Consider the following 22,801-nt stretch of genomic DNA (forward strand, 5'->3'; position numbering starts at 1 on the left):
TTCTCGGTGCCCAAAATATTTTCGTGGCAATCAGCCTGAATGCTGCTAACTAAATTTATTGAGTCGCCTGCGGATATTGCACATTGATTTCAGTTTAATAACATAAATATTGTTTGGACCCATTTTTTTTTTGTTTTGTTTGGCTCCTTCCTTTGGGTCTCTTTGCATTGCCAATAATAAATTTCAAATTTCACATTTCACTTCCGCTGCACAACGGAAGTTGATTTCTGGCTCTCGTTTTTCTCCGAAGGCCGACCTCCTGGGCCCATATTCTTATTGCCTATTTTCTGGAGCCTGGGTCGGTTGGGGGGAAAAAAATATAAGAAAAACATTAAGTGAGGCGTGAAAAATGTTTGGCAATTCCGTTTTTCGTTCCCAGCATTTCTGGCTGTGGTTGTGGTGCGCTTGTAAATTACATGGAAGCAGATTTATAATTAGAAAAGTTTCGGAAAATGAGATTGGGCGTTGATTAACGTCAGATTTATATTTTGAGCTGCTTTTAAAGTTAATTTATGTTTTTTAAATTACACAGCAGATGCTTGTTTCGCTTAGCTTGAAGCAGCATTGCTTAACCTTTAAGCTCCCTCATCCACAACAATTTTACGCCTCCTCTTAATTAGTTAGACATCTGCCAACAGCTCGATCTATCATCTATCATCCGTCCACTAAACGCCTCCACCCTGCTCGGGTGAAACTTAATAAATTTAATAACCGCAAAATATGCCGTGAGCGAAATGTGTGGAGACAGGGTGCTAAAAATGCCAGACAGCCATCACATCGTTGGCCTATTTATAACCCACATCTCCATCAGCTGCCGCCCACATCCACCTCACCTCCTTTGAGAAAACATCTTTTCCTAGTAGACACCTACCCCGAAAAATCATGCGTCATCGAGACGACGCCCACAATTGGGAGGATACTGGGCACATACACACGTTTACGTATAATGTAAGGATGCCAGGAGCAAGTCGAGGCGGCTGATTTGATTTGATCTGATATGATTGAGAGCGCCTGCCAAGGGCATAGCTTAAACAGCCCCCACACACACTTAAGCATACACCCTGGGCAGCCAGAACATCCCCAACCACAGCCATTCATGAGTCACACGCAGGCAATGGTTTTGAGGTTTTTAAGGAGCCATGGTCTAAACATACTCTTACTGAATTGGTAACTGAATTTGTGGCCAACCGATGCTTGAAATTACTACACTTGATAGTAAAACCTGCCATCCTTTCATGGGTTTTATTTGAAACTCTTCAAGCTCTTTTAAAGTTCTATGAAAACCCACCAAAATCTAGGGTCTTACCTTTAATAATCTTGAAAAATTGATTTTTTTGAATATTTATTCAAAAGTATAGCCGCTGGCTCAGAAAAAGTCTTCTTCATCTAAAATTTCTCTTCCCCCAAGCAGCATATAAATCCCATGAAGGACCAAAATAAATTGGGTATCCCTTTAACTACCCGAAAATTTGCATATCCCTCGTAAATGTGGAAGTAACTTGCCTATCGAACCTCTAGTGCCGGCACTTTGATTAGTTTTTGCAGAGCGAAGTAAATTTAATTTGGAAAACAACACATTTGGCCCGGCCATCTTATGGCGTTCGGAATGGATCTTTTGTCTCCGATTCGATTCGTACGCCCCGTGGCCCAGTTGATTGATACGCTCTCCAGCCAGCATCGAAGTACGTAAACAAGTCCTTTTACTTTGGCCCCAACTTAAGGATGGAATGGATGCTGAGGTGTTCGAGGTACGAGCGCGGTGCGGAGTTGGCAATTGAAAACTTTCCACTTTTGGCAACACTCCAAGGGCTGAGCTCAGGTCTTAGTCGCGGAACAAAGCCAGACAATTGCAGCCCAGTTATTGTCCCGCCACTGCCACAGCCGTTGGTTCTGTGTATATTGTATATTGTAATACTGTTATCTGCCCACTCACTTGAGTTTGTTTCAGCCATGTTTATACTGGTAGGCTTACGAAGGCCTTGTGCCTTGAACTTCCTGAATTTTCCGTGAGACTGAATCACAGCTGAGGTCATAACTTTGGTTCAGAAATTGTTAGATTTTAGGAGCAAAAAAGAAATACCAGAGAAAAAACACTATTTAAATCATAAAATTTTATTGTTCAATTTTTAAAATATTTATTCTGTTATAAATATGTAGAAAAAGTTTTAAAATAATTAAATTAAAACCACTGTTCCAACTTGGACTTCAATTTCCAGTCACGACCATTTCATGGCCTGTCTGCGTTGACTTCCTTCTTTGCTTTTGTTTTATGCCTCTCTTCCGCTTTTGTTTTGTTTGTTTCTGTTTGTGTTTGTTGTTCAGTGTTTTTTATGCTACGTGCCACTAAAATTTTATTGGTTTATTTATTGTTTTTAGAGCAAGTTGCTACAGTTGTTACGCCGGCGGCTTTTGTCTTTTCCGTTTATATGCACTGCATTAAGCGCTTAGCGGAAGGAAGACAATCAATTAAAAGTTTTAGCCATTTTAATTGCGGCCTCTACCCAGCAGCTTTTCAATTAGCCAGGACAAAGACGGCCATAAATATGAATAATATTATGTTTGGTGTGGTGAGAATCAAGTTTTGCAAACATTCTGACAACGAAATCGGAAAAAGTGTCAAAGAAGCGGCAACTCTTTCATTCTCTTTGAGACAACTGTAATATTTGGAACGACATTTTGCAACATGTGGCGAATAACGTACAAGGATAACGGATACAGGACTAGCATGCAAATCGACACATGTGTCTGTGTCTGTGCCAGTGTGTGTGCTGTATCCACGTAGACAGACGGAAATGAAATGTGCGATACTCGATGGCAGCGAATGGCAGGGACTGGCAGCTCTGGGCGGATATTGATTTTGGGGCATGTCCCAGATCAGTGGCAAGGAATAGAAAACATTTACCTCCAGCCTGACTGACAGGTAACCAAAAAAATGGCAACTACATCTGGAATCTAGTGTCAAATCAATGTTTGCAAGAAGATTCTATGTTTTACTATTTGAATTACTATATTAACTATTTAAATGCGCCTATTACTTTATTCTTTAAAGAGTTCCATGAATCATTTAATTCTTCTCATTTGTCGGTCTTTTAAATTAATATAAATGAACCAGCACCCCTTACTAATTACAAGCTCAAAGTACCTTTTAGAAACAGGAACTTAATGGGTTTTTAGATCGGCCCCATCGTTTACTTTCCCTAATCCCTTCAAAACTAGCTAAACAAAGCAATTTGCGCATTAAGCTCCAACATTAATTCAAATTATGACAAGAATAAAGCAAAGCAGAGCATTTAATCAAAACGCTTAAGTGAATCCTTGGCGGAAGGATGGAAGGCAAGAACCATAACAAAGACCCGACCTACTGCCAAGGCTCTACACTGTGTGTCATTTGCATTTTAAGGATACGGCGCCGAGGCCTCTTCCTGTGGCGCAGACCCTCTCCCAGCCTAAGCGCAAGTTTCTGTCGCTGCCTCTGGATTTCATACAAGCTAATTTTTTTACGATTATATGCGCTTAATAAACGCCAACGCCTGTGGAGCTGCGATGAGGGATATCAGGGAATCAGAGACCCGGAGTCTCGAGCCATCTGGGCTCCATCCGGACTAGCATCCGCATTCTCGGCCCCGGACTCCCCTTGGGGCACGTGCTGTGCCCACTGCTTAGCTGGCGCATTATCTAAGCCAGCGCAGCGGAAGTGATGCCAGTGCCATCATCACCACCACCAACACGCAGACTAACAGCAATAATAACAGCAGCCCAGCGGAAGTCTTCTCACACACACAAGGAATACTAAGGGACGTCACGAACACATACGCCATCTTGGGTAAGTCTGGCACATAGCGGCAACTCCTTAAAACTCTACACTGGTTAACTGGGGTTAACATGACAGGAACATATAGACCGAAGAAAGTTTATTTTTGAAAAATAGCCCTTCTGGCATAAAAATATTGTATATAGAAAGTTTATCAGGTATATAATTTTTATGTAGATATTTCTTTCTATAAGTTCACATTTTAACAAAAATAAGTTATTAATTAAGATATTTCGTTTAGATTTGTTCTTAAATTTAACCTTTAGCTTTAGCTGACAAGGACCTTTTAAGACATTCGTTTTTATATTGGTCGACAGGCTCATTGTCATTTATGGTTGCCCCCTCCTGTATCTTTCCTGTATCGGTCCTTGTACTCGTCCTGGCCCCAGTCAAAACACTTAAGCACTGTCAATGTGTTTGGATTTCCTTGATTTCGGCTTGTACGTACTACGTATAATAAAAGCTCTTACATATGAGGACCGGAAAAAAGGGATGGGCTGAGGGACAACTACATTTTCCCGCTGCTTGACTCCCTTTTGCATACATTTGTCCTGGCGCCCTTGTGAGGTGACGTCCTTGCCGCGTGTCGTCGTAAGAGCGCGTTTTGAGTGTTCAGCAAATATGCGAGTGCTTGGCAGGGCTTACCGTGATGGAGGCGGTAATACTGACTGTTCCACCCACTATTTATTCTGACTTCAGTCCTCCCCAGATTCATTTCACTTTCTCGACCGACTCTGTTTAGATTTCGGTTCGCTGCCCCAGAGAACTTAACACTGTCCAAGCTCAACTAGAAGTTTGGGAGGAAAGTGCATCGCCAAATGGATTCGCATTCGGTTTACTTTTCCGACTTCCTTGCTATTTTATCCTTTTTCATGCTGTATTTTGGCTGGAGTAAAAACTTTTTCAATATTTCAAGAGATTCCGCTTTTTATTTGTTCATCTTTGCTTCGGCAACTGCAGCTTTATATAATTGAGTGGAAGGAAGCAGCTTTAACCGCACGAGTTAACCGTAAAGAGGCGTTGGCCGGGAGCTGGGGGGGGCCAAGGGTATTTTGAACAGAAACCCTGGCATCCCAAAAGGGAAGATTTTAAATATTTTCTATTGTTGCCAGCGTCTAGGAATGCGGACATTAACGTTGTGCCCCAGATTGCACAGGAAAGAATTTGTGCGGAAACTTGATGGGATTATAATATTGCGGTTTGAATTCAAGTCCTAACCAGAGTCATAACTGGGCCACGTTATTTTGCTTTAATTTTATGGAAATCTCCATGCCACAAGGTTGAGTGGCTTTTAAATAGTACAAACAGGGTATATTTGTAATAATAGCTAATAGCAAATAACAGCAAATATTTGTAATAATTGCAAATTGTTGCGGATATACTCCACTGAGCTTGTGTGAATTGCATAGAAAATTGTTTAATTAAAATTAATTAAATGCGTTTTTATTAGTCCACTTTACAGCTCTTAAAATCCCTCCAGAAGTGTTATCATTAATTAACAAGCAATTGGTTTTATGAGCCACTTTGGCATAATTTTATTATTGAAATAACATCCAGCATTAAAGGATAATGCACCCACAAGGGCACACGTTTTCTATATACATACAAACATGACAAGATGGGAGTACGTGTTCATATAATCATAAGAATGCCAGGACAGCAATTGCAGATCATGAAACCTGCGACCCCGAACGGACACCGCCAAAGGATGCTGGCATGCGGACAGATGAGGACGTGAGATCCGAATAAAAAGGCCCAATTCTCGCTTTGGACACGCACCAGGACAATCAGAGGGAATTCAGGAGGCAGAAATCATCCGAGAATTTTCACGTTGATGAGCCGGATTCATTTCGGTTGCGTGCCAAAGCCAACGGAAGGTGTGAAATGGAAGGCGTGTGCTGTATGTGTGTGGGATTCTGGTTGGGGACCGCCAAATGAAAGAGACGGCAGGAAGCAATACGAAACTTACAGTTGACATGAAGGACATCATTAGCAGTGGCACGGTCCTTGCCCTAACGGCCCAAACAGGCAGCTGTCATTTGGCTCGGAAATTACGCATATCCTTTGAGAAATTGTTGCGGAAAACGAAATAATGAACTCAAAGCCCCAAAAAGTTTGCCGAACTGAACGGACCGGACTGAGCTGACAAACTACTTGGCAACACTTGAGAATTGTGTGTACACCAGAATGACAAACTTTCTGCTAAGTAGGTGAGAGGACACGGCATGTGGAATGGGAGATCGAGGACATTCGGGAATGCTGTGGGATTAGCCCGACCCATGTCGGTTAGTGAAGGCAAGCAGGCTTAGGCTAATGTCATCAAATGACGTGTCACTCAGTCAGTCAAAAGGAAACCCGATAGCGATAGACTCGCTGCTCCACACACGCACACGCACGATAAGGACGAGCTAGGAAGAAATAAGCTTATGCAAAATTAAATCATTAAAATGCAAGACAGATGAAATTTTCTTAAACTGTTTTGCGCACGAGTTGATGTCAAGTCACACATACCAATGCAAACACCACACCCCCCCACGCACACACTCTTCCTGACACACAGACACTTACATATATGTCTCGCGTGCTTGTGCCTAAGTAGATATTTCATCGGATTTTCACAGCAGCCAAGATAAAAAACCAGAAAAGAACCAAAGATGGTGGTTAAAAACATCTAAGGTACCAACAATTTAAAGCTTTTCCGCATTGCAAAGCATCCTGTCGGGGTGAGTGTGTGCGTGGGTGAGGTTGTTTTTTCTTCCCTAATGGTTAGGGTCATGTTTTTCACCTGGTTGACATGAAAGCAGCTACCAGAAGGCAAGAATAACAAAAACACTTTCAGTCACTTGTGCAAACGTGTGAGACATTTAAATTAAAGATGGCCAAGACGATGCGAAAATTGTTAGGTGAATTTATAAAAAAAAGCCATTTATAATTTGGCAGGATTTGAGTCTCTTATCAAATAAATAAAAAGCATTTAAATAAATAAAATGTATTTATTTCTCCAGTATTTTAGAGAGATTCATCATCAGTTTTAAAATTTTGACTAATTGGTACATAAAATCTAATTCAATAAAGCAAAGAATAAAGACTTAAAATACTTAATCTTTATTCCAATTTCTTTTACTGTCTGTTGCCCCTCAACATTTCTAATAAACTTCTGCTGCTCATGATTAATGCCGGGATTTAATGCTATTAATAAAGATATATATATTGAATAGAACCACACCCCCACTGTACATTTTCCGGCGAACGTATGCTAAATGTCTGCTATTATGTTCGAGCCAGAGATGTGCTTAACTTGAGCCGCCCACACTGAAATTTCTGTAAGGATTCCCGCCCCATCCCAGCTGTCTTACTCCTTCCACCGCCCATGAAAAACAAGTGTATGTACGTGTTTCTAGCGAAACCCAGACATCGCAAAGCCACGACTAGGCAGTTGAGAAATTAAATTCTAGTTACGCCCGTAGAATTTAAAAATAGCAAACAATCGATGGAGGCGAGTCGAGGCGAAGACGAAGGATGGGTCTGAAGGATCCTTGGATGCGGTTCTTGAACGTGTTCAAATTGCCGAAACGCGTCGAAATTATGTTAATGCTGTATGTACGTGTCCCGAAGGCGGCTAACAAATTGAATATATATTTAAGCTTTAAGTCGGGTAAGAGGCGGTTATCGGGACCACGTCATTCTTTAATCTATAATTTGGCATCTATATCTTTATTTTGGAGTGGCACGATGGCGGCAAAAAATGTTCGAGTTTCAAACAATTTGGCATCCCATTGTTTGCCTTTGTCATTCTTATATTATTATATTATTTTTCGTTGATATTTGATATATGGATGTGCGAGTGTAAATGTATATGCAAAGGGCTTGCCTGCTTAACAATTCCTGTTCATCTTCTCTGTCACTTTTAATGAGTTTTTTGTGAAGGAAGAATTTTGCGCTCCCTCCGCATTCCGCACGAAACTTGTCGGCAACAATGTCAGCGAAATTGTCGCCGCTTCTGATAATCAGCCGACGTCCCACCAAGTGGGCGTAGGCATGGTCGTGGGCGTGGCCATGACGCATTGTCAGCATGATTATAATTTCCATTAAGGCAATTTTGTTAGCAAGCAGAGCAAGCCATATTGAACTAATTTACATCATAAGGCAAAGAAGCAGTAAAGCCCAAAAGTCAAGTTCATCGAAATAAGGGGCAGGATGAGAGGAAAAGGATACTTTTTATTTGGTTTTTTCTTTAATGTTTGTCTGTACTTTTTAGTCTTTCATAGGAATACTGCTCGACTAATTTTTGGCAATGAGAATTTAATTTTAAAAGTATTATAAAAGAAGCTATGCTGTCATATATTAAGCATACGCCATGTTGTTTTTTTTTTTTAAATTTGATTGTGTATTAGATATAGTATCTGGAAACATGAATTTAAAATGTAATAATTAAATACTTATACAATAATTATTTCTTTAATATTTCCTTGATAAAATCTTTAAAAGATTTTTCAATCCCCAATCCCAAGCATCTTTTATTTATTATTCACTTCTGTTGACAATAAACTAATTTCTATACGACCCTGGGAATCGTTGGGTCTTGCGGGAAATGTCCCTTGTTAGGGAATCCAAAACAAACTTTGCAACACTTCCGAATGAGACAGAAGTCGAGACAAAAGAAGTTGACACTAAAGGCAGCACATCACACATACGCCATGGGGGCCGCAGGACTCCAGCTGGGACTGAGTCCGGGAACTCGAATCAGGGTGGTGTTCGGGATGCGAGATGCCAGCATGTATGTAAATGATTTAGCTGTCCAAAAAGTTTTGTGGCGCCAACAACAACCGCAAAATGTGGCAAACGAACAAACTATGAAATATGCGAAGCATGTGTAGACAATTTGGTCATAACCTTTGACGAGACACCCTTAGGATGGAGGTGGCGAGGCAAAAAGGTAGGGATAAGTTTTGACGGAACGTAAGTTTTCAATTGCCGTGACGTGGGGATGTGAAAAACGAGTCATTGATGGCGGCAAACAAAGAGAATGTGCTAAAAACAAAGCACTTTCAGATGGAAAACGAGATGTGACAAATCGGTTGAAAGCATCGGGAAATGGGAAGAGTATTTTGTGGATTTCCCGGAGTTCTCCGGCAAAAACTGCACTATCACCCAACACTGCTAATCATTATAAGCCTTGGTATGAACTCTTCCATCACTCAAAGTTGCAAAGTGCGGTGATGAGAGGGCGAAAGTAGAACGGGTATTAGACGAGGTCGGGGATAGTTATAACGTTTTATTGCTGTGGCAGCATTTTAATTAAAATTAATGCGCCATAAGCTTTAAATTAATGCCACTCCTTTCCAGAGGCTCTTCGCCAAGCAGCCATAAAAGGAGCATTATTGCATGAGTGTGGGCGGCTCTGTGTGGTAAGGACCTATACAGGCTAGAGGAAGAACTAGATATACCCATATAGTCGGGACTACGACGGCTTTGTTGTGAGCCGTCCCTCCTTCTTTTTCTCCTCGTCCTGCTTCTCATACACATCGCATAAATAAGGACTCAGATAGGATTCACGCATCCTGTTTTCGAGCTTGTGGGAATACCTAAACCAAAACAGGACTTTTCGTTCAAATCACCAAAGTAAATGCGACATAACAATTTGTCAAGGCGGCCAATTAGTTTACTTTATAGCAGTTTATAAGCGGAGGAATATGTAGATGAGAACTCGTATTTGAATTCCCCTATGTACTTGCATATTTATTGAGTTCCTAAATGCCTATCTGAAAAGGTTAGTTATCCTTGGGGTTAAAGGACATAAATATTGATCAGGTTTAATGGCCCTAAATTATAGGGACTCTTGTTTTATTTATTTATATTTAGGCTAAACAGATTTAGCCCCAACACACAATAATGTTTTCATCTGTAAAATCATGCAAAAATATTTCATGGACCGCTCTTTTCAGTTCAAATAGTGCGCATTCTATCTAAGCTTATAAATATATAGTTATAGTTTTCAGATACATGTATGTATATGTACGTGTTTCAGTTACAACACAACAGCATCGCATAACAACACTACGGATGAAAGATACACAAGGACACCAGAATGTCCATTGCATAATTTGCATAAATAGAGCGGGGAATTTAGCGTGTTTTGTTTAAAAATTACATAAACGGCAAATTGTGTTAGAACGGAATTACGGAAGCAAATTAACTAAATTGAGAATGCAACTCGACAGGGGACACTGGAATTCTGACTACATGGGACAACTACCAGCATTGCAGACAAGTGATTGGCAGAAAGAACACGTTATCGATGTTCGTGATGGTTACAAAATCACTTTAGCAAATTAATTCTGATCCATGGACCACACTGCCACTGGGATTAAGAGTGATTACATAGACCAGTTCCCATTTAACGGGCGAATGAAGGAACAAAATATAAAAAATTGAAAGAAAAGTTTAAAATGGGAAAACATTCTTTGTACTTTTAATTAAAAGCGTTTATGTCAATCGAAAACTGAATGAATTTTTTGTTACTGGCTCTGCAGTTTGTAGCCTACAGTATTTATTTTAATTATTGATTTTTATTTAAAATTTTCATTGACTTGACACGGCTGATTGGTAATTTATTGGTTGAAAAAGTGTGCTTCTCAATAAAACAAAATAATTGTTATACTGGAACAACATTTTTAATCAAAATTTTGGTAAATTTATTTCATTTTATGGGTGTCAAAAATCATAAAACGAAAGATCTCCAAAAAATCTCCGACACTTCACATTATGCCTTGTCAGTGAGAACAGATTTCTACGGAGCCCGTAGAAAGATTAAACAAAAACACCAAAACAACATGACAGACAAGGGGCTAGACCAGTTTCAAACGGTTTGGCAGGAGCGCAAGATTCGCAATCCGTCGAAGCCAAGGCCCCAACAGGATAATACGGAGTATCTACAACCACCACTGGTCCTAGCACAAACATCACCACAGAAGCAGTCTACAGAGGATAAACCGAAGTATCCTAAACCACTACTGATCTTTCCCCAACTATCACCACACAAGCAACAGAACCAGCATGTGCCACAGGAGCCCTCCAAACCAGATCAACCAAAGCTTCAGAAACCGATTATGGTCATACCACCCCACCAGCATACCCCAAAGGAACCGCAGAAGTCACCACAGAAGCCGCTCCAGCACCGGGCCCACCAGCAGATGCAGAACCAGCATGGGAGGCAGCACCAGCCGAAGCCGCAGCATCCAACGCAAACCCAGGCTAAGAATAAAATAATATTGATCTCACCACAGGTCCAATTTCGATCATCGCCTCGGCAGCCGCAGCCTGAGCCGGAGCAGGCGCAGCAGCCGAATGCAGAAGAGCAAGAAGAGCCTTGTGGCAGTTATGATAGTTACGTATCAAACACTAGCACCCGGCAGGATTTGATAGGTGCGGTTGTGGGAGGAAGATACCGTATTCGAACCCGCATTGGCAATGGGTCCTTCGGGGAACTTTATCGGGCCATAAACCTCAGAGACGGCGAGGAAGCGGCCGTGAAACTGGAGTGCTGTGATACTAAATATCCAATGCTCATGCAAGAAGCCCGAATCTATCATGCTCTGCAGGGAGGTGTGGGTTTTCCGAAAATGCACCACTATGGAATCGAGGGAGAGCACAATGTACTAGTTCTCGATTTGCTGGGATCCTCGCTGGAAGAACTTCTTAATTTGTGTTCTCGCAGATTCTCACAGAAGACCACTTTAATGCTGGCGGACCAAATCCTCGACAGAGTGGAGTTCGTTCACCTCAGGGGCATCATCCACCGGGACATTAAGCCGGATAATTTCCTAATGGGTCTGGGACGTCATAGAACACAGGTCTATATGATTGATTTTGGACTCGCTAAGAAGTACTATAGTTCACGAAAACATCACCACATCGCCTATACGGAGAACCACGATTTGGTGGGCACAGCACGTTATTCCAGTATCCGTGCCCATTATGCAGAGCAGAGTCGTCGGGATGATTTGGAAGCCATTGGATATATGCTGCTATACTTTCAACGGGGTCGTCTTCCCTGGCAAGGCATCCGGGCACAGACGCAGGCCCAAAAGTTCGAAAAGATCGCAGAGTCAAAGTCATCCCTGCCTCTAAATGTCCTATGCTCGGGCTTGTCTATTGAATTTTTCCTGTACCTTCGCTATTGTCGAAACCTTAAGTTCCAAGAAGACCCGGACTACGGGTATTTGAGGCATCTTTTCAAAAGCCTTTTCCGGATTAACTATCTCATTTACGACTTTCTCTATGACTGGATGTGTCTGCATCGGGAAAGGAAAAGATTGGAAATGGCTATACGGAAAAAAAAAGGGAAGGCGAACGATAAAAGCTATCACTGGGATTGCCGTTTAATAGCCCTAAAAAATTCCTCAAATATCAGAGAAGATTTCAAAAATCGAGACAAGGCAAAAGAACAGTGCGAAAGAGAGTGCGATAGATGTCATGAAAAATGTGAAACGAACTCCTTTGAAAGAAATTGGACTGAACGTAGGGACAAAGCTAGAAATAGATTTAGATATAATAATAGAGGTAGCGATATAGATACGGATCGAAAAAGAGATACCAATAGAGATAAAGAAAATAATAAAGATATAGAAAGAGACAGAAATGTAGACCGAGATAGAGTAAGAAACAGAGGTGAAGATACAGTTAAAAATATAGATAGGGACAGAGACAGAAATAGAGGAAGATATAGAAGTAGAGACAGGGAAAATGAAGGATGTAGATCTAGAGATAGACGTAAATCTGGAGGTAGAGATATATCTGCAGAGAATGGTACAGATAGAGCTACAGATAGATACAAAAGCAGAGAAAAATACAGGGACAGAGACACAACTGGAGATAGAGAAAAGTCTGGGAATAAAGATACAGATAGATATAAGGATAGAGGGAAAATCAGATATAGAGAACGAACTGGATCTCGAGATAAATATAAAACCAAAGATAGAGAAAGAGGTGGAGATAGGTCGCTAGACAGAGATAGATCTAGGAATCCTGACTACGCTAGGAGTAGCGATCGTATCAGACACAAGGATAGAAATAGAGAAAGACATAGAACCAGAGAAAGAGATAGGACCAGAGATCGAGAAAGGGATTTAAATAAGGAGAGATATAGATCCATGGAGGGTCATAGAGAAAAAGATAGAGATAGGGAGCGATGTAGATGCAAAGAGTGTGATAGGGAAAAAGGTCGAGAAAAGGAGAGATGTAGATGTAAAGAGTGTGACAGAGACAAACATCGAGATAAGGAGAGAGACATAGGTAGAGAGAGATATAAAGATAGAATTAGGAACAGAGATAGGGATAGAGTTAAAGATAAGGATAGAGAAAAGGATAGAAAGAATGAGCGGGATCGCAATCGAATCTCTCGTGACATCCATCATACGATCAAGAATCGCAGGGCCTTCTCCTACGACTCGAAAAGGTTTCCGAAACCTTTGGGTGACCACCAAGTGAAGATGCACACCGAGCGCCGACGGCATCCGTTGCCGGATGGGAAGAGGGATTTCTACCCTTAGACGTCCTATAATTAATTATTACTTTGTTCCAATGGTTGTATGTGGCTGCATATTTGCCTTTGAGTACGTACGTGTGCGTATGTGTTGTTAATTAACTGCCAAGCCACTATATTTAGCATGACTTAGCCCGTTTACCCGCCACCTTCAATCTCCTTTCTTTGCGAAATCAATGGCTCGCGTAATTGGCACCCAAGTTGGAAGCCAGCTGGAAACTTTGCAAACAACCGGCGCGCCAATAACTTTGTGTATGTGCGAATTAATGTAAGGAGAAACTGATACCTGTTACACAATTTACATCCATAATGCAGCCTAGTTGAAAAATCTGTGAATAGCTTATATTAAATTGTGTGAAATTGCATATTGTTTTATGCTTAAACTTTCAATAAATTCAAGAAGTAAAGTGCCTCTTCTTTCGTTTCCAAGCTGTTACATTAGCTCAATTAAAGAAACTTTCTTAACTGAATATATCCAGCGTGGACTGGCAACTCCTTGGAGCATTTAGTACAACTAATATTAATAAAGGGGTTAATTATAAGACCAGTTGGGACACGTTACCAGGCCCCAACATGACTGGAGAGTGTGTGGGACTACATATTAAAGATTCCCCCGGCGGCTTCAAAGGAAATAAGGTCGACCCAAGCCAAGCCAAAGTAGTTTGCTTAGTGGCGCTGCAATAATGTGGACTACAGCCAATCTTTTGCGCCCACACAACCCAAAAATCCCGGACATACAGATGGTAAGTTAACTATTTGCCGGCCCAAAGCGATTTTTACCGAAAGCCCCCAATCCAGTTTCAGCTGAGATGAAGGACTTGCTGGTGAGTGTGCATAAATCTACAAATAACTTGCCTTCACTAAAAAGAAACACAATAAAAAAAAAATTTAAAACCAAGAATAAAACTAAATAAGATGTATCCTTCTAACATAGTTCTGGTCTATGAATGTATCAAAATCTAAAAAGACACATTCAGTTTAAAGCTTTATAAGAAATTATTATGCAACCACACAATATTTTCCTTAGTGTATACGAAAACCCTAGACATTGCCACGCCCATTTAACAGCGGCTCCCTTAGCCTCCCCAAAAGTTAAGGTCTGGGAGCCATGACTCCCACGCGATATCCTCTAGGAAACTTTCCTAAGAACTTGAATGCATGCCTAATGGCGGAAACCTCACACCACAAAGACAAGAACACAGCAAACGCACCCTCCTACTTATACTCAAACTCATACTTACACACTTACACACTCATATGCCTTTCTATACACGTACACGAAGCGCTGAAGCGTAAAAATATTTGCGGGCTTTTGGCTTTGGCTTGGGCTTCGACTGCGGGATTTTCCCTTCTCAGTGCGGCCTTCTCATTTCAAATTAAGTTAATTTTTTTTTTCGTCGAACAAAATGGCTACAAATCTGTGTTTTATTTATAAGTGGCACTGACCGACTGAGCAGACACATTACGGATGGCTGCGGTCCTCCGGCTGGCCGCATGATGGGTCCTCGATGAACTTCGGTGACATTCAAATTGGGTAGTTAACGAAAATGATGCAATTTGTGGGTCAATGCCAAGTCCGAATATCAAGTGGTCGAGAATATGGAATGGATATATGAGTGGGTCCAATGGGAAATACTTATGAGCGCCCTAATGGAGAGTAACTTGAGTGTATGGCCACAGGGCGTATGAGCAATATTGCGACATTGCGACTGTCTGAGCATCGGTAGAGTGTGTTTGAGTTTCAAGGGTACTTCGATTCAAAATGTTGCGATTGCCATCCCATTGAACTACTTATCTATAATTATTTTGAATAAGTAAATCATAATATTATTGGGATACATTTAAGTTCATGCATAAGCTTCCATAAAACCTTTTCTGGAATGGGCTTTATTTTGATTTAATTAAAACTAATTCTAAATACCGCTGGCCCATTGAGATTCGCCATAAAACGTTTGCCAGTTGTTATAATTAAAATTTTATTACCTCTTTAAACAACTAGCACACAGTTTTGGTGGGCAAATGTTTGTGCCTTGTGGCCAAAAACAAATTAGACGGCAAAGCAATTAAACACTTTGCATATGTGGCGAAATATAAATTAATGTTTTAATTAAAATGTCTGGTCGATTTGGGAGCCTGCACAGCAGAAAGTGAGCAAATTGAGTGCCGTCTTGGCATATTAATTATTTCAGATCTAATTGAATGTCAGCATGCATTATAATTTTAATCGGTCTTTATGTTTTGTCAGAATGTATATCTTTTTGTTAAGTTGGAGTAATTGCCATCCTTAAATGAAAAACACAATTTCAACTCACAAAAAGGTGTCTCACTTAAAACAGTCACCTGAATTGTCCAACTGCACCCGTGGGTTGTCTCTGGCGTCATAAATTATTCAATTGAAAATATGTTAAAAATTCACCATGAATTATTTACGTAAAATACGGGTTGCAGTGTACACTGTAAGGTATATGTGGCAATACAACCGTTGGGGCCTACTGATAAACTCCAAAGGGATCTCGTGCCACATAAATTAAGCCATAAATTTGCCTTCACTCACAAGCAGGCACAAATACACAAATCACGGGCACACACACAAACACTCCCATACACCGAAGTGTGGGACAAGTTTCATTGCATAACTTTGTGCGACTTTGTGGCCATGTTGCCTGTAGTTGTTGTAGTTGCTGTTGTTGATGTTGTAATAAATGTGCTGCCTGCACGGTCAGCCCCAGCAGCTGTTGCTCCTTCTCCTGCCGCTGACCCAGCCATTGCAAATCAGTCAACATGGCAAATGATTGCGATGGCCACACAGCGGCTGTGGGGCAGAGCCCTGTCGATAAGCAGACGACAGGCCGCGTCACACGCGGCGTATGATTAATGCGTCTGCAGCGAGCTTAATGATTTTAAATACGCATAAATGATTGCAATTGCCCTCTCGTCATTGCGGCTTGTTGGCGTCCTTATCTCCATCCTGTTAATGCAGTTTAAATCGCATTACCCGCAATCTGGATCAGGCAACGAATTGAGTTCGGGGCCTCAAGACCCCAACCAAGCCATTCATTTGATTAAGTGCATAATACCAGGGGGATTTGGGAAATGCATTGCCATTGTGTGTGTGTGTTTCTAGGGAGTTGTGTTGCCATAAAACAAGATTTGTGACTGGATGTAAGTGCATCTGCAACATTGCTGACATTCTAATAAATTGAGACCACATCAGAGATGGTAAACATATTTTAACATTAAAATTAAACTTTTTCTTTGTTTTGGCTTATATTTCAAATAGTTAGTAGAATAAATTAATAAATAGATTACTCAAATTATTTACTTTAAGAAAATAATAAAGATAACTTAGAAATTATGTCATTCAATTAAACCATTGAAATCTCAGCTCTGGATTACCCCCACAGAGTCCTCCCAATTAGTCAATAGAGTTTCTTTGGATCAATTCCCTTGAGTGAACTTAATTTACGGAGTACACAACATTTTGGCTTTGTGTGTGCCCAACTTATTAGCTAATTAGTTAAATATTTGCGGTCCAATCATACAGTTAATATTCACTCCTAAATCATCACATAAGCCCCCTGGTATCAAGTGGCTTAAATACGAAAATCAACTGCCGTTTGATTCGCTCAAGCGTCTTTGATTGATGCGCTAATTGAACATTTAGTCGGGAAGGCAAAGTAAATATTGATTTTATTGACACATCTATCAGGCTCATCGGCCACCAAATCAACGACAATAATAACAACAAAAACAACAACAATAGTAACAAAATTTGACAAAAGTTTGTGTAAAGTTTCCTTGTTGTTGTTAAGCTTGTTTCGTTTTATTTATTTATTTTACTCAGTGGCACCACATTTTTTTCCTCCACTTTGACAGAACGAGGGGGACAAAGTAACCGAGCCTGCCGTTTTCTGCCAGCGCTTGGTCCTTAGTCCTTGCCGCTTATTCCCTCGAAATTGCCACGATATGATGTGTGTGAGTGTGTATGTGTTTGCGCGTTTGCCAAAGCGCCTGGCCATTAAACCAATTTTCAGGCAAACAAAAAGTGTGGGCAGGGCATGGGAAAGGGCTAAGGGGAAAGTGAAAAGTGAAAGCAAAAGAAAAAGCGAAAGTAAAAAAAAGCAATAAACGCCCAAAGCAAAAGAGGAATTTTTTGCTTACGCGAATTAAAAAGGGTAACGTGAAATTGCGAGACTTCTTCAGGGCTCTAACAAAGCCAAGGATCGACGTGTCAGACATGAAATAAATTTGAGTTTTTAACTTTTTACGTGTTTTTTTCCCACTAGAATTGATAGATTAGTGATGGAAATTAAGCTTCGTTTTAAAATAAAAACAAGAAAGGAAAGCTAACTTCGGGCGGAGCCGAAGTTGATATACCCTTGCAGTTCAGTCGCAGTCCGCTAGGTGGCGCCACCCATCTTATTTTATTAGATATATAGCGGATCGTTTATAGTCGGCCGATCCTTATGAAAATTGGCAGATCACATTGTTTTCCCCAAAATAGAATCTGTACCAAATCCCATCTTTCTAACTTAAAAAACACCAAAGTTATGCCAATTTCGATCGTTCTATGACAGCTATAGGATATAGTCGGCCGATCCTTATGAAATTTTGTACATAAGATATTTTGGTCAAATATAACATGTGTAGAAACTCCCAACCCTCTAACTTAAAAAACACCAAAGTTATGGCATTTCCGATCAATCAGTTATATGGCAGCTATAGGATATAGTCGACCGATCCCGGCCGTTCCGACTTATATACAGCCTGCAAAGGAAAGAAGGGTGTGTGCAAAGTTTCAACTCGATAGCTTTAAAACTGAGAGACTAGTTTGCGTAGAAACAGACAGACGGACAGACGGACAGACGGACATGCTCATATCGACTCAGGAGGTGATCCTGATCAAGAATATATATACTTTATAGGGTCGGAGATGTCTCCTTCACTGCGTTGCACACTTTTGACCAAAATTATAATACCCTCTGCAAGGGTATAAAAATGTATATAAATAAAAAGGCATTCCAGGGTAATAATGATTCCATTTTATTTGTTTTGTGTAACCACCATCAGTATATTTTTTTTAAGTCTGACAAGAACGCACTTTGTTTTGTGTTTGTGGGTCTCCGTTTTCTATTTGAAAGGATGACCCTTTTTAATTGCTCAAACATTTAGGCAGTTTCAGTGCTTTTTCTACGAAAGAGTGCCCTCGAAAATAAAAGTAAAAAAGACGCATAGCTGAAATTAGTTTAGTTTGAATGAAAGGCCAGGTGTTTGGAGGGAAATGGGGGATAGAATCATGCCATTTCCTTAAGCTGATTTTGGTCCTTTGTCCTGTTAATTGCCTTTGATTGCCACCCAGCGATATCTTAAGCAATTAATTCTCCTTCGATATTCATTTCAGACATCCCTTTTTGTGTCCAAACTTAATTAAGAATATTTGAAAATGGCGCATTTCGACGAGATACTTTTAGTAGAAGGGTATATTTTTACTCAATCCAAAGTGGAACAAAGTTTGCATATTCAGTCCACATAATGAGCTTTGTGTGTCCCATCCCGAGTTGGATCGATTGCATTCAAATTCAACGCAATGCAGCAGCTTAAAACGTTATACGATTGAAAGCTCTTAAGAGGCTTTGCTTTACTGCTCAATGGATGTTGGATAACATTATTTTTAATTCGGATTATTTATCCAAAATCAGATGAGTCCTCAATAGTCATACTCCCAGAAAAAGTTACAAAAGAAGTACGTTGTCTCTGCCTATTTTCACTTAATTTAATGCATCCTTTTGGGTTGTCTGGTTTCCATTTACAAATAGACTTTATGGCTTCCCCTTCTCCGTTTACCTTCCAATCTCCCATTTTAGCCAAAAATGGGTCTCTTACGGAATTAATAACATTGAAAGCTTCACCTGGCTTTGGCAAACAACTGTGACAGTATAATTTCAAATGCAAATACCGGCAGGAAGAGACGGGCTACACAGGCCTCGGCTTGAAAGGATGCTGGCGACCGTTGAGTCAGCCATTTTTCATGTCTTTTTCAATTTTCAAACTAGTGCACAATAAGGGGAGACAAAGAGCTCTGACAAAAACTGTAATTTACGAGACAACAACAATTACGGAAATAAACACGCCCCGGACGGGAGCAGACGCTCTTAATGGGTCTCAGAGGATGTTGGGCGAAAGGATTCGCTGGGATGACTTCATTGAGAAATTCATTTAATGCCAGGCACGATACCAACTGCACACATAAGTAGCACGAAAGCACGCACCCAGTTTCAGAGAAAAAAATAAAAAAGGTAATAAATAGAGTTCTGTTTCGAATATACGATACCCGGTACTCAATAAACCTGATATTTTTAAAAGGCAAAGCTTGAAACTTTTAAGTAAAAATGTGAACACCCATAAAATAAATTTGCCCATTTATATTCTATCATATTACAAATCCTTATTCCATAAATACCGTTTAAGCAATATCCTTCGTATCCAAGACACACTGAACTTTTTGGACTTTTATCCTTTTGTCTTAAGGTCTCTCGACCAAAAATTTTGATTGCATTTACCCTCGTGTATGTGGGGTTGTGTAGTGTTTGAATTAAATATCAAAAAGGCAAACTTGCAGAATGTTTTATTGTATTCTTTGGCACACTCGATGCGATTTCATTTCAACATGTGTGCTCGGGTCGGAGGTTGTTGCGATTTTTTTTTTTATTTTGCAGAAAGTGCAGAAAACGAAACATTCGCAAAGAAGTTTCTAGTTCAGTTGGACAAGTTGGTTCTTTCTGGAAAACTTTCGATGTCCTGCAGCGACGGCAGGCTTGTCGAGAAAACTTGCTGAAGAAAATGTATAAATGCATTCGGGGGTGGATAAGTTGGCAAGAAGCTTAGCCCCGAGCAGTTAAGCATTTAGTGCCATAATTAGATTGAAGGGGATGCCACAAGATATTAAATTTAATTGCAAAAAGCATGTTCTTTTCGAGTGTCCCTCAGAAACAGCATGTCGTGCTATCACGTACTATTCAAATATGAATTCATGACACTCACTTATGATTCACAAGTCATTCAAGCCAATGAATGTGTCTTGAACAAAAGATTTGCCACATGACTGGAATATTTATCCAAATCTGGTAAATAAAGAAAATTAACTGGTAATTCGAGTATTCGTCTGCTACTTCGTTGTGCTTGGGGTTTTATTAGTTAAAGAAGGAAATATGAGTCCAAATTCTACTGAAGAAAGTTCACAAAACAATTTGCGGTCGAATAGAAGCCAAACTGATTCCGAAATTGGGTCACAGTTTCTGTCAATTTCAGTCTTGGATTTGCGGAAACTTTTTGGAATTGAAATTCCTGCAGCAATTAGAATTTCTGTCATGATTTCTCATGAAATTTCCAACAGGGAATTTTGCATTTAGCAAGAAGCTTATCCAGACCAAGTTTCAATTAGATGAAGGGGATTGGGAGGAAAAAAATTCCTCCCCCTCGGACACCCACTCAATTTTCAAAGCCCACTCATCGTCGGCACTTTATCCACGTACCTAATTTTGGTCGTAATTTCTTATGTACTAGCCCCCACACGCTGCCTTGTAAGCTGTCCAAGATTAATGACTTCTCCCCGCGCTCTGACGGCAGCTCAGCTGCTCCGCTGAGTGGGTGTGCGTATATATTTTAATAATTAATGCATAAATAATGATTTACACAAACTCTGGTCAGCCGCTGAGTGGACCACAAAACCAGCAAACCCCGAAAACCAGAAAAAATACGAGAAAAGCGCAGAAAGGAATGAGAAAAATAAAATGAGTAACAATGACTAACCTGATTTTGTTTCTGTTTCTGCTGCTCCTGCCAGTTGCAATGTTGCCGAAGTGCCGATGTTGCTGCTGCTCCTGCCAGTAGCTGCTACTGAGTTCCGTTTCCGTTTTTGGCTCTGTCTCTTTTCCGCACTCTTGCCTTCTCGCACACCGCACCACAACAACTTGGATCAGTTAATCCATCATCATTATAATTTTCTTATTTTGTTTTCCTTCTCTTAACTTTTAGTAGATGAAGAATTTTTGTGTTGTTTTATTCAGTTTCTTCTGCGTGTTGGTGTTGGCTTATTTCCAGGGTGTTGCTGCTGACTTTCTGCTCATGTTGGCAGCAACATAATATCTTTTAATTTCGTTCTACACGTTGTTGGTGTTTAGTTTTTTACATGTGTATGTGGCACTTTTGAAAAGGCATTTACAGTCATGGCATTGCTATTGTTTTTAATCCCGCTCTCGCTCGGCTGCAGCAAAATTTTCGTAATTAACTGCGGAGACAGGCAACAATAAAAGTGAATAGAATAAAAAAAAAAAACAACAAGTGGCCACTCGCCTTTGTTTTTATTGCCTAATGCAAATTTAATTGCGGTTTATATTTATTTTTATTTCATCCAGCTTACAGCTCAGCTGTCAGCTCACGCCCCGGTAATTATAGAAAATTCTCAGACTCGACTGTTTCCCGATGGATTCTTGTGGTGCTCGTACTGCGGTGGCAACATTTTGAGACCTTATCATGTTCATTGCTGTTGCCCTAATTTGCCACGCCCCGGCACGCACACCCAGACGCCCACATGCTGTGCCAGACTATGCTCATTTGCTTCTGCCTTGCTACTTCTCCTACCCTGCCAATTTCCCCGGCAAACTTTCAGCTCATTTATAGTGTTGCCTTTGGAGTTGTTGCTCTTGCCTTTAATGAGCTTCCCTCTGATTGTGGAAAAAATGGGAAAACCAAGCGGCTTCCGACTTCAAATAGTGTTGGTACAGTGGTGACAGTCTCATTTATCTCCATTTTAACTTTAAAAAGTGTCACAGAAAATGTTTATATTTAAAATAGTTTTTAAAAAAATTAACACTAAGTATCTATTTTGATACATAACAAAGTTGTATCCCTAATCTCGTTATAACTTTAATCAAATAACAGATAATTGCACACTCATGTGCTTGCCATACAATCTTATATATGTAGATATTTCCCAATAAAAACTTTTCTATGACAAAAATAGCTTTTTACGCTTCAATGAATATTGTTAGGCAAACTCTGGGATAACCCTTGGCACCCAATAACAATTATTGAGCCCTAGGCGCACGGAAACGTATCTTAGGTTCCGCACCACTCGAGTGCAACAGTGCGTATGCGTTATCCGAAGTTTGTACAACAATTGTTGCCCTGGCAATGTGGGAGAAACCGAATCTCGTTGCTGATGGGCGGGCAGCAGCTGTTATCACATCCTAATGCTAATGCGATTTTCATTGCTGGCACTGGATTGGCGGTATCCCTTTCCCTAGCCGTCCCCTGTCACTTATCCCTTCAACGATGCTGGCAAAGGCAAAATTCATAGCATACTTATGGGAGCTGGCTGATGCTAACGATGCCTCTGGCCGTCTTCACTGGCTGATGCTGATTTTGATGCTGCTGCCAATGTTGAT

General features: G+C 40.4%; 2 protein-coding genes across 2 annotated transcripts in view; one reads left to right on the forward strand and one right to left on the reverse strand.

Moving 5' to 3' along the window:
- Window positions 1–22,801, reverse strand: part of LOC6500037 (ras-like protein family member 10B) — a 37,078-nt gene that overhangs the window by 13,524 nt on the left and 753 nt on the right. The window contains exon 2 of the mRNA XM_032449836.2: window positions 21,165–21,642. The gene's annotated coding sequence lies outside the window, so the exon portion shown is untranslated. The remainder of the gene's footprint in view (window positions 1–21,164; window positions 21,643–22,801) is intronic.
- LOC26514467 lies at window positions 10,528–13,762 on the forward strand. The gene is made up of 2 exons (XM_032449835.2): window positions 10,528–13,425; window positions 13,479–13,762. Exon 1 carries the CDS (start codon window positions 10,645–10,647, stop codon window positions 13,360–13,362), a length of 2,718 nt encoding a protein of 905 aa, XP_032305726.1. The 5' UTR covers window positions 10,528–10,644; the 3' UTR covers window positions 13,363–13,425; window positions 13,479–13,762.

This window comes from Drosophila ananassae, chromosome 2L, assembly GCF_017639315.1.
Source record: "Drosophila ananassae strain 14024-0371.13 chromosome 2L, ASM1763931v2, whole genome shotgun sequence".
Taxonomy (NCBI): domain Eukaryota; kingdom Metazoa; phylum Arthropoda; class Insecta; order Diptera; family Drosophilidae; genus Drosophila; species Drosophila ananassae.

Bases quoted from the DNA above. Each gene is read 5' to 3' on its own strand.
- LOC26514467 (XM_032449835.2), top strand. From the start codon at position 10,645: ATGACAGACAAGGGGCTAGACCAGTTTCAAACGGTTTGGCAGGAGCGC.